Source organism: Rhineura floridana, chromosome 7 (genome assembly GCF_030035675.1).
Source record: "Rhineura floridana isolate rRhiFlo1 chromosome 7, rRhiFlo1.hap2, whole genome shotgun sequence".
NCBI lineage: Eukaryota > Metazoa > Chordata > Lepidosauria > Squamata > Rhineuridae > Rhineura > Rhineura floridana.
The window spans coordinates 67,569,018-67,582,205 of record NC_084486.1 but is presented as its reverse complement, the minus strand read 5'-3'; the positions used below and the strand labels follow the sequence as shown (position 1 = coordinate 67,582,205).

Below are 13,188 nucleotides of genomic sequence, written 5' to 3'. Positions count from 1 at the left end.
TTGTGACTGCCTGACTCTGGGCCACTGAAGTTTTATAATATTATACAGAAGTGATCAAAACACCAGGTTGTCCCTAAGTAGACCAAATGTTACACGGCAATTTTCTATCTTTAATAATTTTCATAAGATGACAAAATATTTCAAAACCTCATGCATAAGCATAAATCTTTTAGATAACCACACAACCAGATGTTTCATATTTGTCCAGCCCTGTTTCTCAGAAATTTGGATCCATTGGAAATTGTCCTTTACAGGGCAAAAAGCAAAGATTTCACTATGAGCACTGCACATCAAAATAGTTTGTGTCATTATAGCTCAGATTATAACTATTATGCTTTCAGAACATGTATGCTTTCAGAGCAGTTGACAAAATTGTGTCAATGTTGAGACACAAAATAACTCATTCAGATTGTTTTGTTTTTAAAAACTTCCTCTTGCATCACACATAGAAATCCTAACTTTACCGCAGAATGGAATTTGAACATGGCTTATATACCAGCTACAGTGCCTTGCAAAAGTAATCAGATACCTGACCAATGCTCTAATATTACTGAATTACAAATGGTACATTGTAATTTCATTCTGCATGATATTTTATTTTGAACCACTGAAACTCAAAATCAGTTGTTGTAAGGTGACATTGGTTTTATGTTGGAAAATGTTTGTAAGGAACATAAAAAAACTGAAACATGTTGCTTGCATAAGCATTCAACCCCTATGCTGTGGAAGCTCCCAGTTTACACAGATGAAAGGAAATGCCCTATCGAGGACACAATTACCTTACTATAGGCCTCCACCTGTGAACCATTTAAGTTGCTGTCACATGGTCAGGATAAAACCCCCACCACTGAAGGATCATTGGTCAGGCTGTGGATCTGAAGGAAAATGAACACCAAAGAGCATTCTACAGAAGTGAGGAATAATGTAATACAAATGCATTGATTAGGAAAAGGGTACAAACTAATATCCAAGTGTTTGGCTATCCCAGTGAGCAAGTTGGATCAATAATCAGGAAGTGGAAGCTGCATCATACCACCCAGGCACTGCCAAGAAAAGGCTGTCTCTCAAAACGTAGCACTCAAACAAGAAGGAGACTTGTGAGAGAAGCCACAGAGAGGTCAACAATCACTTGGAAGGAGCTACAGAGTTCAGTGGCTGGGAGTGGAGTAATGGTGTACCAGTCAACCATATCAAGAGATCTGCATAACACTGACCTGTATGGGAGGGTGGCAAGAAAAAAACCATTTCACCACTCAAAAAGTACCATCTGAAAGCATGTCTGGAGTTTGCCAGAAAGCATGAGTGCCCCAGCTGCGATGTGGGAAAAGGTTTTGTGGTCAAATGAGACCAAGAGAGAGATTTTTGGCCAAAACTCAAAGCGCTATGTGTGGCGCAAACGTAACACTGCCCATGCCTCAAGACATACCAACCCTATAGTGAAGTATGGTGTTGACAGCATCATGCTGTGGGGATGCTTCTCATAAGCAGGGACTGTTAAAATTGAAGGAAGAATGGATGGAGCAAAATACAGGGAAATACTGCAAGAAAACCTGCTTCAGTCCAAATTCACTTTTCAGCAGGACATTGATCCCAAGCACAAGGCCAGAGCAACACTTGAGAATCTCAAGAACAAAAAGGTGAATGTCCTACAGTGGCCCAGTCAAAGTCCTGATCTCAATCCCATGGAGAATCTGTGGAGCTATTTTAAAATTGCTGTCTACAAGCAACGTCCAGCCAACCTGAAAGACCTGGAGCGAATCTGCTAAGAAGAATAGGCCAAAATCTCTCCAACACTGTGTGCAAAGCTGCTACATGGGGGTCTTATTAGATCCGCTCCTGTCACTGGAGGCTCAAGTAGCCTCGGTGGCACGGAATGCGTTCTACCAGCTTCGGCTGGTAGCCCAACTACGACCCTATCTGGATAGGGAGAACCTTGCCACAGTTATCCATGCTCTGGTAACCTCTAGATTGGACTACTGTAATGCACTCTACGTAGGGTTACCTCTGAAGACGGTTCGGAAACTTCAGCTGGTGCAGAATGCTGCGGCCAGAGTTCTTACTGGGACAAAAAAATTTGATCATATAACACCTGTCCTGGCCCAGCTGCACTGGCTACCAATATGTTTCCGGGCCAGATTCAAAGTGTTGGTTCTTACCTATAAAGCCCTTAACGGCATCGGACCGCAATACCTGGCGGAACGCCTCTCCCGCTATGTACCTACCCGGTCACTGCGCTCGACGTCGAAGGCCCTTCTCTGTGTCCCAACGCATAGGGAGGCACGGAGAACGATAACTAGAGCTAGGGCCTTCTCAGTGGTGGCCCCCGAACTATGGAACGCCCTCCCTGATGAGATACGCCTGGCGCCTTCTTTGCTATCTTTTCGGCACCAGGTAAAGACCTACCTCTTCGCCCAGGCATTTAAAAAAATTTAAAATTTGAATTTAAAATTGAAAATTTTTAATTATGTTTTATTGTGTTTTTGTATTTTAACCTGTTTTATTATGCTGTACACCGCCCTGGGAGCTTATTGCTATAGGGCGGTCTAAAAATGTAATAAAATAAATAAATAAATAAATAAATAAATACCTATCCCAAAATACTTAATGCTGTTAATGCTGTGAAAGGTGGCTCTACCAAATATTAATGTGTGGGGGTTAAATACTTATGCAAGCCACATGTTTTGGTTTTTTATGTTTCTTACAAACATTTCCCAATATAAAACCAATGTCACCTTACAATAATTGAGTTTGAGTTTCAGTGTTTCAAAATAAAATGTACAGAATGAAATTACAATGTACCATTTGTAATTCGGTAATATGAGAGCATTGGTCAGGGGTCTGATTACTTTTGCAAGGCACTGTATATCATATCACAGTACTTTCCTGCAAGTATGTTCAACTTCCATCCCTTTACAATTGGAACCAGCCAACGTTACAGTGTTCAGAGAACAGTACAAGGGTGACTGCACGTTTCTGGCCTTAAGGAGAGAGAAGAGAGAATGTGAGCTGAACATCAGACAGCTAACATAGGGGTGCATTCCATTTTCTTAACAAAGTAAACTTTGGCAGCTATGCACACACTCTTCTGGCACATAAATCAGAGCAGAGACTGGTAGACTGTATAGTGCTGATGCATGCTTCCAAGACACTATAGCAGCTACCAGAGAGGAGAGCAAGCAAGCATCTCTGCCTACCCTCTTACAATGTGGTTTAAGCATGTTTACTGAGAAGTTCCACAGAATTCCACTGTATTCAGTGAACCACACTCCAAGTGAAGTTGCATAGGATGGAGATAACACCAACTGCACTTAGGTTCTAGGTACTTTTCAAGCCGGGTTTTCAGATATTTCAATACATTAGAAATAATCCCTACATAGCAAAAAGCAGTGCTGTCACTGGGAGTTCTGCAAGTAAATTTGGTAAGCTTTTAAATGAATTCAGTTTCGCTCAACCTGCTACTTGTCCTCACTGACAAAAATATAATCAACTTGCAGACAAAAAGAAAAAACACACCAAGCATCTGTTTATGCTTTAGCTCCGTAAGTATTTAGGGGCCATGTCTGCATACTGTAATGCGCTCTACGTGGGGATACCCTTGAAAACTGTCCGGAAATTACAACTGATACAAAATGCGGCGGCTCGACTACTTACGAATAGTCGCCGCCGAGATCACATCACACCAGTGTTGTTCGACCTACACTGGCTACCAGTTGTTTTCCGAGCCCAATTCAAGGTGTTGGTATTGATCTTTAAATCCCTACACGGTTCCGGCCCAGTTTATCTCACGGAGCGCCTTCAACGCCACCAATTATGCCGCCCGACAAGATCGGCCACACAGGGCCTTCTCTCAATCCCGCCAACAAAAACAGCCAGATTGGCGGGTACAAGAGAGAGGGCATTCTCAGTGGCGGCCCCCACTCTTTGGAACTCCCTCCCACAAGATCTCCGGCACGCCTCTTCTTTAAATGTGTTTCGGAAAGCCTTAAAGACCTGGCTCTTTCAGCAGGTCTTCGGGGTATCTGGGGAGGGTTAATTGTTATAACTGAAATGCCTCCTGCCCAGTTTTAATATTGTTGCTGCAGATGTGTTGTTTTTATATTGTATTACTGTATTTTATCAATTGTATTTTAACAATTTTGTAAGTCGCCTAGAGTGGCCATTGGCCAGATAGGCGACGAAGAAATTAAATTTATTATTATTATTATTATATAATCTTCTGGCATGCAAAACCTTTTAATTCTAGCACTTCAAAGGGTTATTCAGCTTTTTAAAAAAAGACAACTGAATTGATATTTGTCAGTTGCATGCTAGTTATATTTAACACACACACACCCTGGCATATCCTATCATTTCTCTTTTCCACTTTGCCAAAAAAGTGACATTCCTAACTCAGGCTCTCGAGTTAAGATCATTCCCTAAAGATTCAGAGTAACCAGAGTTGCTTTCAGGCATACAATCCAAGCAGAAACAAAGTGGCCAAGAAAATAATGTTTAAATGATTTATTAACTTTTGTGGACTGGGGAAGGAATGGAAGACAGACTTCCAAAACTATTCTGAATGAACCACAGAAACTGAGCCATCATTTCAGAACAGAAAGATTATATTCCCATATCATTCTGACGGAAACACAATCTGCTTAATTACAAATAACATTTTGAAGCTAGTTTTAAAAGCAGGCCATGAGAGCTACTCACAACAAAAGTACTCTTCCACATTCAAGGACACAGTGCAAGACAAGTGGGGAACATGCATCTACTTTCTCTGGGGCACTCATATTTAGCCTATATGCTCTATAATAATCCTGAGAATTCCAACCTTGTTTAAAAATGTTTTTTCCAGTAATCATGGTAAAACGTTTTACAATATTATAGCAAAAATGCTAAATGACTGGACAAGAATCTCAAATTAATTGTCCATTATCTATGATTTTTGCAACATATAGCATCAAATATTTGTCAAGAGCAACTAGATTCCTCACAGTAGAAGATAAATATTTTTATAAGCGCTGAAGAATAGCTAAATTGTTCACTATTTTCACACCTATGTTCAGTAGGGAGATACAAGTTATGTATACTGTTAGTTTGCAAATTTTATTTTCTTTATTCTTCTGCATCATGATGCTTCCAACATGACCAATAGCACTCAACAAATTGCCAGCCCCTGAGCTTACTATCTCAAAATTTAAGCAGCATTCAACAAACAGCCTCTGCTTCATCAATAACTTACTTAAAATGTCTGACATGTTTATTTGTATTAGGGAGAGTGCCAGTGGCCTCATTTATAAACTGATTGCTCAAAAAGACCCCACTACCAATGTTCCCTAGTTACCACATCCTTCTCTCCTCTCAAACATGAGGGGTGGGACATGAGAGCTAGAAAGAAAACTGATCATTTAGCCAATCACAATCGAAATACAACCAACATTTTGTCTGGAATAATTCTTCTGTAGGAAGGAGGAAGAGAACGTTTGGTGTGCACTAGTATATAGTAAGCATATGGTACAGATGCCTTCTAGTACAGTGAGCATGTTTCATATAAAACACTTCTCTCCATTTCCAGAATCCAGCGAAAACCTTATCTTTCACTGAACATATATTTTATCTCTTACTCTTGTTTTTGGATCTTGTTAGGAACTATAAACACCTTCCAAACGTCACCTTACTATTATCTGATGACTCAGGCTTGCTTTCTGAATTCAGAATGCCCCACAATATTTTATCCAATAGGTCTCCCCAGAATTAGATTATCCATATCTGCATTCACATATTTCCTCCACTGGCCTTTCTGCAATTTTTACTGTACTCCCTAGGGTTTCTGGCATTGAAACATCACTTACTGAAGGTTTTTCATATGCCTCACGGAACTCCAAACTCATAAAACATATGTAAAACCCTGCCTATTGGCAGATAACAGTGGCCCTAATGTTAAAGTTCCCACAGAAGACAGTCATTTTATGGAACATAGGAGTTTTACTATGTTCTGAATTACATTTTCTTCCAATTCCCCTCACCAGAAAATCCGTGGACCTTGCAGGGCAAAACACGCACATCCCCCTATACTGACATGTTTTGACAGAAACCAGAGATCTTGTGTTATAAATCTACAGAACTAAAAACGATAACGTTTAATCACCCTCCAGAGGTACAAGGGCTCCCACAAGCCAACTCTTATCTTCACATACCACAGCTCAGGACCCTCCAGCTCTAGAGTGTGTCACAAAGAGACATTAGAAAACCATCTTGTGTTAAGAGCTTGTGAACCTCAGACTCCAATCGACTGTCGTTCCTTCGTCCCTCTATAATCTCCCCTAAATAACATGCTTCTTTCCCTAAATCTCTCCGTTCCCCCCTCTGACCTCAATATACTAACTCTTTTCCAATCAGCGTGATCCATTTGATCACCTCATGATTACCTACATTTTTCTCTCAATGCGACGACTCCCCACTACCCCTAACTCTACCTCTTTCTCCTTCTCTACCCTCAGACCGTATGCTCTTCCATAGTCACCACCCTGTGGATCCTCCCTCTGCCTCCGAGGGCTTTCCCGCCTGTCAAAGCCCCCTTATGCCCACCTGCCCAGGTGGTCACCCCACCCCACTCACAGTGTCTTGGGCTGCCCGTCGTCTTCCATCGCGGTGAAGCAGGGCCGCGCACAGACGAACCCAAAACACCGCACGGAGAAAGAAACTACAGGGAGGCTCCGACTGGCGGTGAAGATACGTGAGAGGTTCGGGGTCTTTCGTTTCGTCCAGGCCCCGGCAAAAGCAAGACTAGGACCAAAAGAGGGAGGGGGAGGAACCAAAGATCCACAAAATGGCCGCGGCCGCCAACCACTCAGGAAGCCGTGTAATACGCAAGCGTAGCACAATTCTCTCCCTCTTACCCCCTCCTGTACGACCATAGAGAGAGAACTGCTGTAGCAACACACGCAAATTTACTTCCGGTTTGAAGCCGGGACGGGGTGCCGCCTCCATTTTACACTTAAAGTGGGGCGAGCAGGGGGAGTTTGTGTGCAAGTGAATTGAGCAGACGGGATCTGTTTTTAATTGAGTTGTAGTTTAGAGGGTTTTTTTTTTTACCAGGATCCAATTATTGCTTTTTTATTGATTGTATTTATCAGTCATCCAATAACCGTGTTCTCTTGACAACATAAAGTTTCTTATAACATTTTAAAACACAGCTTCCAAAAAGACAAATGATATATAACAACATAATAATACGAAGCAACATTTTATCACAGCGACCATCAATTTAGGCAAGGCCTTAAACAGTCGCACGAAATTAATAGCCAGGCAAAAATCATAGCATAGTCTCAAAGACTAGAAATACCTACAGAGCAGCACTCAAGAGATGTAGGTCTCAATTTAATTAGATTGACCTTTGCTGCATCGTGAAACATGTTCTGTGTAGGATTTCTTTTGCTGTAATGTATGTTTTGAGCATGGCTGTGATTTAAGGTGAAGACAGACATTCTAAAAAAAAGTGCAGTAGAAGTGGCTTAAACATTCCAAGTGGCATTCCAAGGTGATCTGAGGGCAGAAAATGTATGGCCAAAGTACCTCCACAACACTAACACGGAATCTTACGAAAGTTTACTCAAAAGAAATTCCTATCCTGTTCAATAGGACTTACTCCAGTGTGACCACCACACTAATATAAAATCCTATGAAAGTTTACTCTGAATAAATTCCCAGCTTGTTCAGTTGGACTGTCTTCATAGTGTATTTATTGCAGCACTGGAACATCCATCTGTCTTTACCCTTAGATATGTAGGGTACTTCCACATGGGGTTGCCAGGTCGGAACCATCCGAAAACCTGAGAAAGCAGGGGCAGGCCCTAGTGACATCATGGGGGCGGGCCCTAGTGATATCATTAAGCATGATACATTAAGTATCAACCACAGTTGCTTGAAGCATACCATTCAAAAAAATTTCTCTGACTGGAAATTAAGATAGAAATCTTACCTAAAAGAGGGTGTTCCCAGGTCCAGCTGAAGTGACAAGGTCATTCCTTCTCACAAGCTTAGGGGGCATGGATGCAAAATGGAAATGGACTGCCTTCAAGTCGATCCCGACTTATGACGACCCTATGAATAGGGTTTTCATGGTAAGCAGTATTCAGAGGGGGTTTACCATTTCCTTCCTCTGAGGCTCAGGCAGTGAATGGGCCAAGGTCACCCAGTGAGCTTCACGGCTGTGGGGATTCGAACCCTGGTCTTCCAGGTCGTAGTCCAACTCCTTCACCACTACACCACACTGGCTCTCCAGGCTTCAGTAACAGAGGGTATTAACGCTTAGAAATACTGGCAAAAAACAGCTGGCCAGATGAACACTGCCTTGCCATGCATCCATTATTGCTACCATTCTGCATGAACATAAGAACATAAGAAGAGCCTGCTGGATCAGGCCAGTGGCCCATCTAGTCCAGCATCCTGTTCTCACAGTGGCCAACCAGGTGCCTGGGGGAAGCCTGCAAGCAGGACCCGAGTGCAAGAACACTCTCCCTTCCTGAGGCTTCTGGCAACTGGTTTTCAGAAGCATGCTGCCTCTGACTAGGGTGGCACAGCACAGCCATCATGGCTAGTAGCCATTGATAGCCCTGTCCTCCATGAATTTGTCTAATCTTCTTTTAAAGCCATCCAAGCTGGTGGCCATTACTGCATCTTGTGGGAGCAAATTCCATAGTTTAACTATGCGCTGAGTAAAGAAGTACTTCCTTTTGTCTGTCCTGAATCTTCCAACATTCAGCTTCTTTGAATGTCCACGAGTTCTAGTATTATGAGAGAGGGAGAAGAACTTTTCTCTATCCACTTTCTCAATGCCATGCATAATTTTATACACTTCTATCATGTCTCCTCTGACCCGCCTTTTCTCTAAACTAAAAAGCCCCAAATGCTGCAACCTTTCCTCGTAAGGGAGTCGCTCCATCCCCTTGATCATTCTGGTTGCCCTCTTCTGAACCTTTTCCAACTCTAGAATATCCTTTTTGAGATGAGGCGACCAGAACTGTACACAGTATTCCAAATGCGGCCGCACCATAGATTTATACAACGGCATTATGATATCGGCTGTTTTATTTTCAATACCTTTCCTAATTATCGCTAGCATGGAATTTGCCTTTTTCACAGCTGCCGCACACTGGGTCGACATTTTCATCGTGCTGTCCACTACAACCCCGAGGTCTCTCTCCTGGTCGGTCACCGCCAGTTCAGACCCCATGAGCGTATATGTGAAATTAAGATTGTTTGCTCCAATATGCATAATTTTACACTTGTTTATATTGAATTGCATTTGCCATTTTTCCGCCCATTCACTCAGTTTGGAGAGGTCTTTTTGGAGCTCTTTGCAATCCCTTTTTGTTTTAACAACCCTGAACAATTTAGTGTCGTCAGCAAACTTGGCCACTTCACTGCTCACTCCTAATTCTAGGTCATTAATGAACAAGTTGAAAAGTACAGGTCCCAATACGGATCCTTGAGGGACTCCACTTTCTACAGCCCTCCGTTGGGAGAACTGTCCGTTTATTCCTACTCTCTGCTTTCTGCTTCTTAACCAATTCCTTATCCACAAGAGGACCTCTTGGCTTCTGCTTATACTCGGAGCCAATTTAAACATCAAAACAGATATACAAGGGCTGCTGAAAAGCACTTGCCTATGTACTAGGTGCTCTACAAAGCCCATGGCATGTTTAACAAGTGACAATCCACATACATTTACACCATCTGCACACCAGCACAACATCTGGCTGAGGCTAGTCAGTGCATTCCAGTGGCCATTTGGTGTAATTCTTTTTAAGGTCTTGGTTTGGCTGGGCCATAGACTGCTTCTGTAAAAATGCTACACATTGATGCCAGCAGCCTTCCAAACACAACACCTGTCCATAAGGAATGTCTACATGGATAAAGGCTTTTGGGCAGCCTCCCTCTCATTATAATTAAGTGTCTAGGCCTTTGAATGGTTAAAGCAGGGGTGTAGTTGCCCAGGGTTGGGGGGGTGTCGTAGACCTGTTACTATTTTAGGAGCAGGGTCCCAGCCAGGTCCCTATTTCTGAGCCAATCAGCATGAAAGGGGAGCATGTCAGCCAATGAGGAGAGTCCTTGTCCTTTCGTGGTGGTTGGAGCCAATCAGAGTGAAAGGAGGTGAGTCTGCCACTGAAGACTCTTCTCAGCAGCTAACACACAGCCTCTCCTTTCATGCTGATTGGCTGCTAGGGAGATCCATTGTAGTAGAGCATGGACTTGTGAGACAACAGGGAGAGCAATGGAGAAGAGGGAAAGTGGAAAAGGCGGCATGGCTGTGATGGGGTGTGATGTGACTATCATGAAGGGACTCTGCACTTCTGAATTTGCCACTACGCTATTGGGTTAAAGAGTGCACATGGTGGGTTTTAATTCCACTTTTGTAAGGAAGGAACCTAGGCAGGTACTTTGGGTTAAGTCACATGTGATATGCAAGGTATAGTCTTGTGGACGCCAGGGAAGATTGTGTGTACAAAATGATGTTCAAGGATTCTTGGCTTTTCATTTTAAGGGCGAAGCTATTTGTCTTAAAACGGGTGGCTAACCTTGTAGCACTCCAGATGTTGTTGAACTATAACTCCCATCAGCCCCAGCCAGCCTGGCTAACAGTGAAGGATGATGGAAGTTGTAATTCTGCAATATCTAGAGGGTTAAAGGTTGATCACCCTGTCTTAAAGGAATCATGCCCCAAATATCTGGCTAAGCACGAATATGTTTAGTCACGGATTTTGGGAGCTGTCGGCCAGTAAGGTCTAAAGGGACACAGATTTGCCAACCCTGAGTTAATTTCTAAAAGGAGAGGTTCAAGGCCTCCAGATTCTTTGGGAAGCCAACACAGTCAATCCTTTGATGACCTGAAAGCCCCAATTCTTAAAATTCTGCCCTCTATATCCGCATGCTCTGCTGGGGCAGAAACGGGACTTTTCACATGCCCTCGGCAGCCCTTTCCCTGTTTCTTGCGACTGCACACAACAGACAGATGGCTTCAGTCCTTGCATGCAAATCAAAGCAGCTTCTGGAGCCCTGGCAACCATGGCGCCATCTGGCCAAGCACCCATGGGGAGGCAGTCTCTCCTTTTGCCGCTTGGCTGGACTGTAGGGTGGGGCTTGAGGTGGTGGTGCTAAGGGCAGGGAGGCCGAGGTACTGCGTGGCGCAGGAAGGGGCCAGGTCAAGTTTGAGCCGTGACTCACGAGGAGCGTGATCTGGCTCCGCATTGAAAGTTGGGCACCCGCACTGCATTGTGCGCTCTTGGGTGGCTCTCACCTTTAGCAATAAACAAACAAACAAACAAATAAACAGATGAAGAAATCAAAGGGGGAGAGGAGAAAAGGGGGTGAACTAGTGGAGAGAGGATGCCTCTAAATGCGGGGGGGGGAGATGGGACACTATCCTGGGCGAGCTGGAGAAGAGGAGATCTGGTCCCTGCCGAGCAGGCAGCAGCACCCGATGTGTCACCCACTTATTGCCTGCACTGGGCGGACGTCTCCTACTGCTCCGCCCTTCGTACACCACTGCTCCCCGGCTACAGCTCATCAGCTGAAGAGAAGCTACAGCTCCCTGGCTACTGTAAAATCCCCAAAGCTGGGGGCTTTCCCAGCGCTCCAGCCAGCCAGCCAGCCAACTCACCCCCTACTTGCTCCAAGTTCCTCCCTCACTTCCTCTCTCTGATTGGTGTTGCTGCTGCTGATGCCGAGGAAGCCTGGGCTCTCATTGGGCCTCAGGGGCAGCCAATGAGAATGCAGGGTGGTGCTTGTTGGGAAGACGAATGGAGTCCTTCCCCTGCACATGCGTGCCTGCGTGCAAAGGAGAGAGAGAGAGAGGCAAAGGAAGGAGGCGTCGAAGCAAGTAGAAGCAAGGGGAAAATTGGCGTATGCTTGTCTGGAAGCTAGGACACGCATGCGTGGCTGGGTGGGAGTCCACAAAAGCCAGAGATTCAGGAACATGGGGGTGAGTCTGACCGGAGGTCAGGACAGCAAGCGCTATGCCGGATTCTCCGGTAGGATGCCGGAGAACTGGTAACGCTAAAGACAAAGAAACTGCCCTCTTCAACAGTCCAGTAAAATTTAAACTTGTTTGACACCTTAATTAGAAAAGTATAACACTGCAGCATGTACACTTTAAAAAACTACTATTCAAAAATTATTTGAAAGACAAAATATATATGCCATATTTTTGCAAGTAATTAAAAAACCTGCATGCACACTTTTATTATAACTAAAATTGTTTACTGTGTATGCCCACAAAGATCCTGCTGTGATCTTCTGTTGTAGTGCAATCCTATGCATGTTTACTCAGAAGTGTTAGAATGGAAAATTTTGAATTGATTTGTTCCATGTGAAATAGATCTTTAGTAAAAGCCAATGTTAAGTTGTCTGACATGCAAGGGTTAAGGGATGAAGGCCGACACTGGAACAACAAGTAAGACTTACATATTTTGTATCATTTTGTGGTACTGTGCGACTATGCCAGGCCAAGACTCCCAAGACTCCCACCTGTGTGCTTTGTGCAATCTGCCTAGTGATAGAAGAATATATCTATGCTTGTGAGAACTGTAACTTTAGACCTCACTGGACTGGCAAGAGCTGTCTGTGAGTCTCCGTTTGCAAACGTAATAAAGCTTTGGTTTGAAACCTTGAGTCTCACGTTGTTTGAGTATTGGGATCTCATCCAGTGGTACGAACCTTGGAATTGAGTGTAACAACTTGGCGAAGCCAGGCAGGAGTTTCCTCTGGTGACCCGTCGGCTCCTTGGGCCACGCCGGAGAGCCAGGGGTAGAGCGCTCCAGGTCGTTTTGGCCTGCCCTGGGGCCGGGCAGATCGGAGAGCAAGTAGCACGACGGTATCAATTGAGGACTCCCTTTTAGAGACTCGAGCAAACCAACGCCCATCCAGATGCGGATTCCTCTTCCTGACAAAACCTGGTAAGCATTGCGGGAATCTAAGGAGAGGTGGGAGGATGAGAGCCTACTGAAAAGCCCAGGGATCCTGTGGGAGGTGGAATCCCCATCTGACCCGGTGCGTGCGTGTGACTGAGATGCAAAAGTGTTTGCGAAGTGAGTCTGGAGTCTGGATTCACGGTTCCGTCTGTCCCGCGAGGGAAGTGGCTGGAGAAGGACGAAGCGAGAGAAGTGGTGTGTGCCAGTTGGGTCAGGGTTGTGAAGCAACCAG

The 13,188-nt window shown here is 44.2% G+C and overlaps 1 protein-coding gene across 2 annotated transcripts in view; it reads right to left on the bottom strand.

Moving 5' to 3' along the window:
- The window catches only part of TIAL1 (TIA1 cytotoxic granule associated RNA binding protein like 1), a 33,147-nt gene extending 26,276 nt beyond the window's left edge, over nucleotides 1-6,871 (bottom strand). For both annotated transcript variants that reach the window (XM_061635836.1, XM_061635835.1), the window contains exon 1: nucleotides 6,604-6,871. Coding sequence is in view for 1 of the 2 variants with exons in the window: in XM_061635835.1 (XP_061491819.1) it covers nucleotides 6,604-6,632 (29 nt within the window). In the remaining variant the exon portion in view is untranslated. The remainder of the gene's footprint in view (nucleotides 1-6,603) is intronic.
- Nucleotides 6,872-13,188: the final 6,317 nt, after the last annotated feature.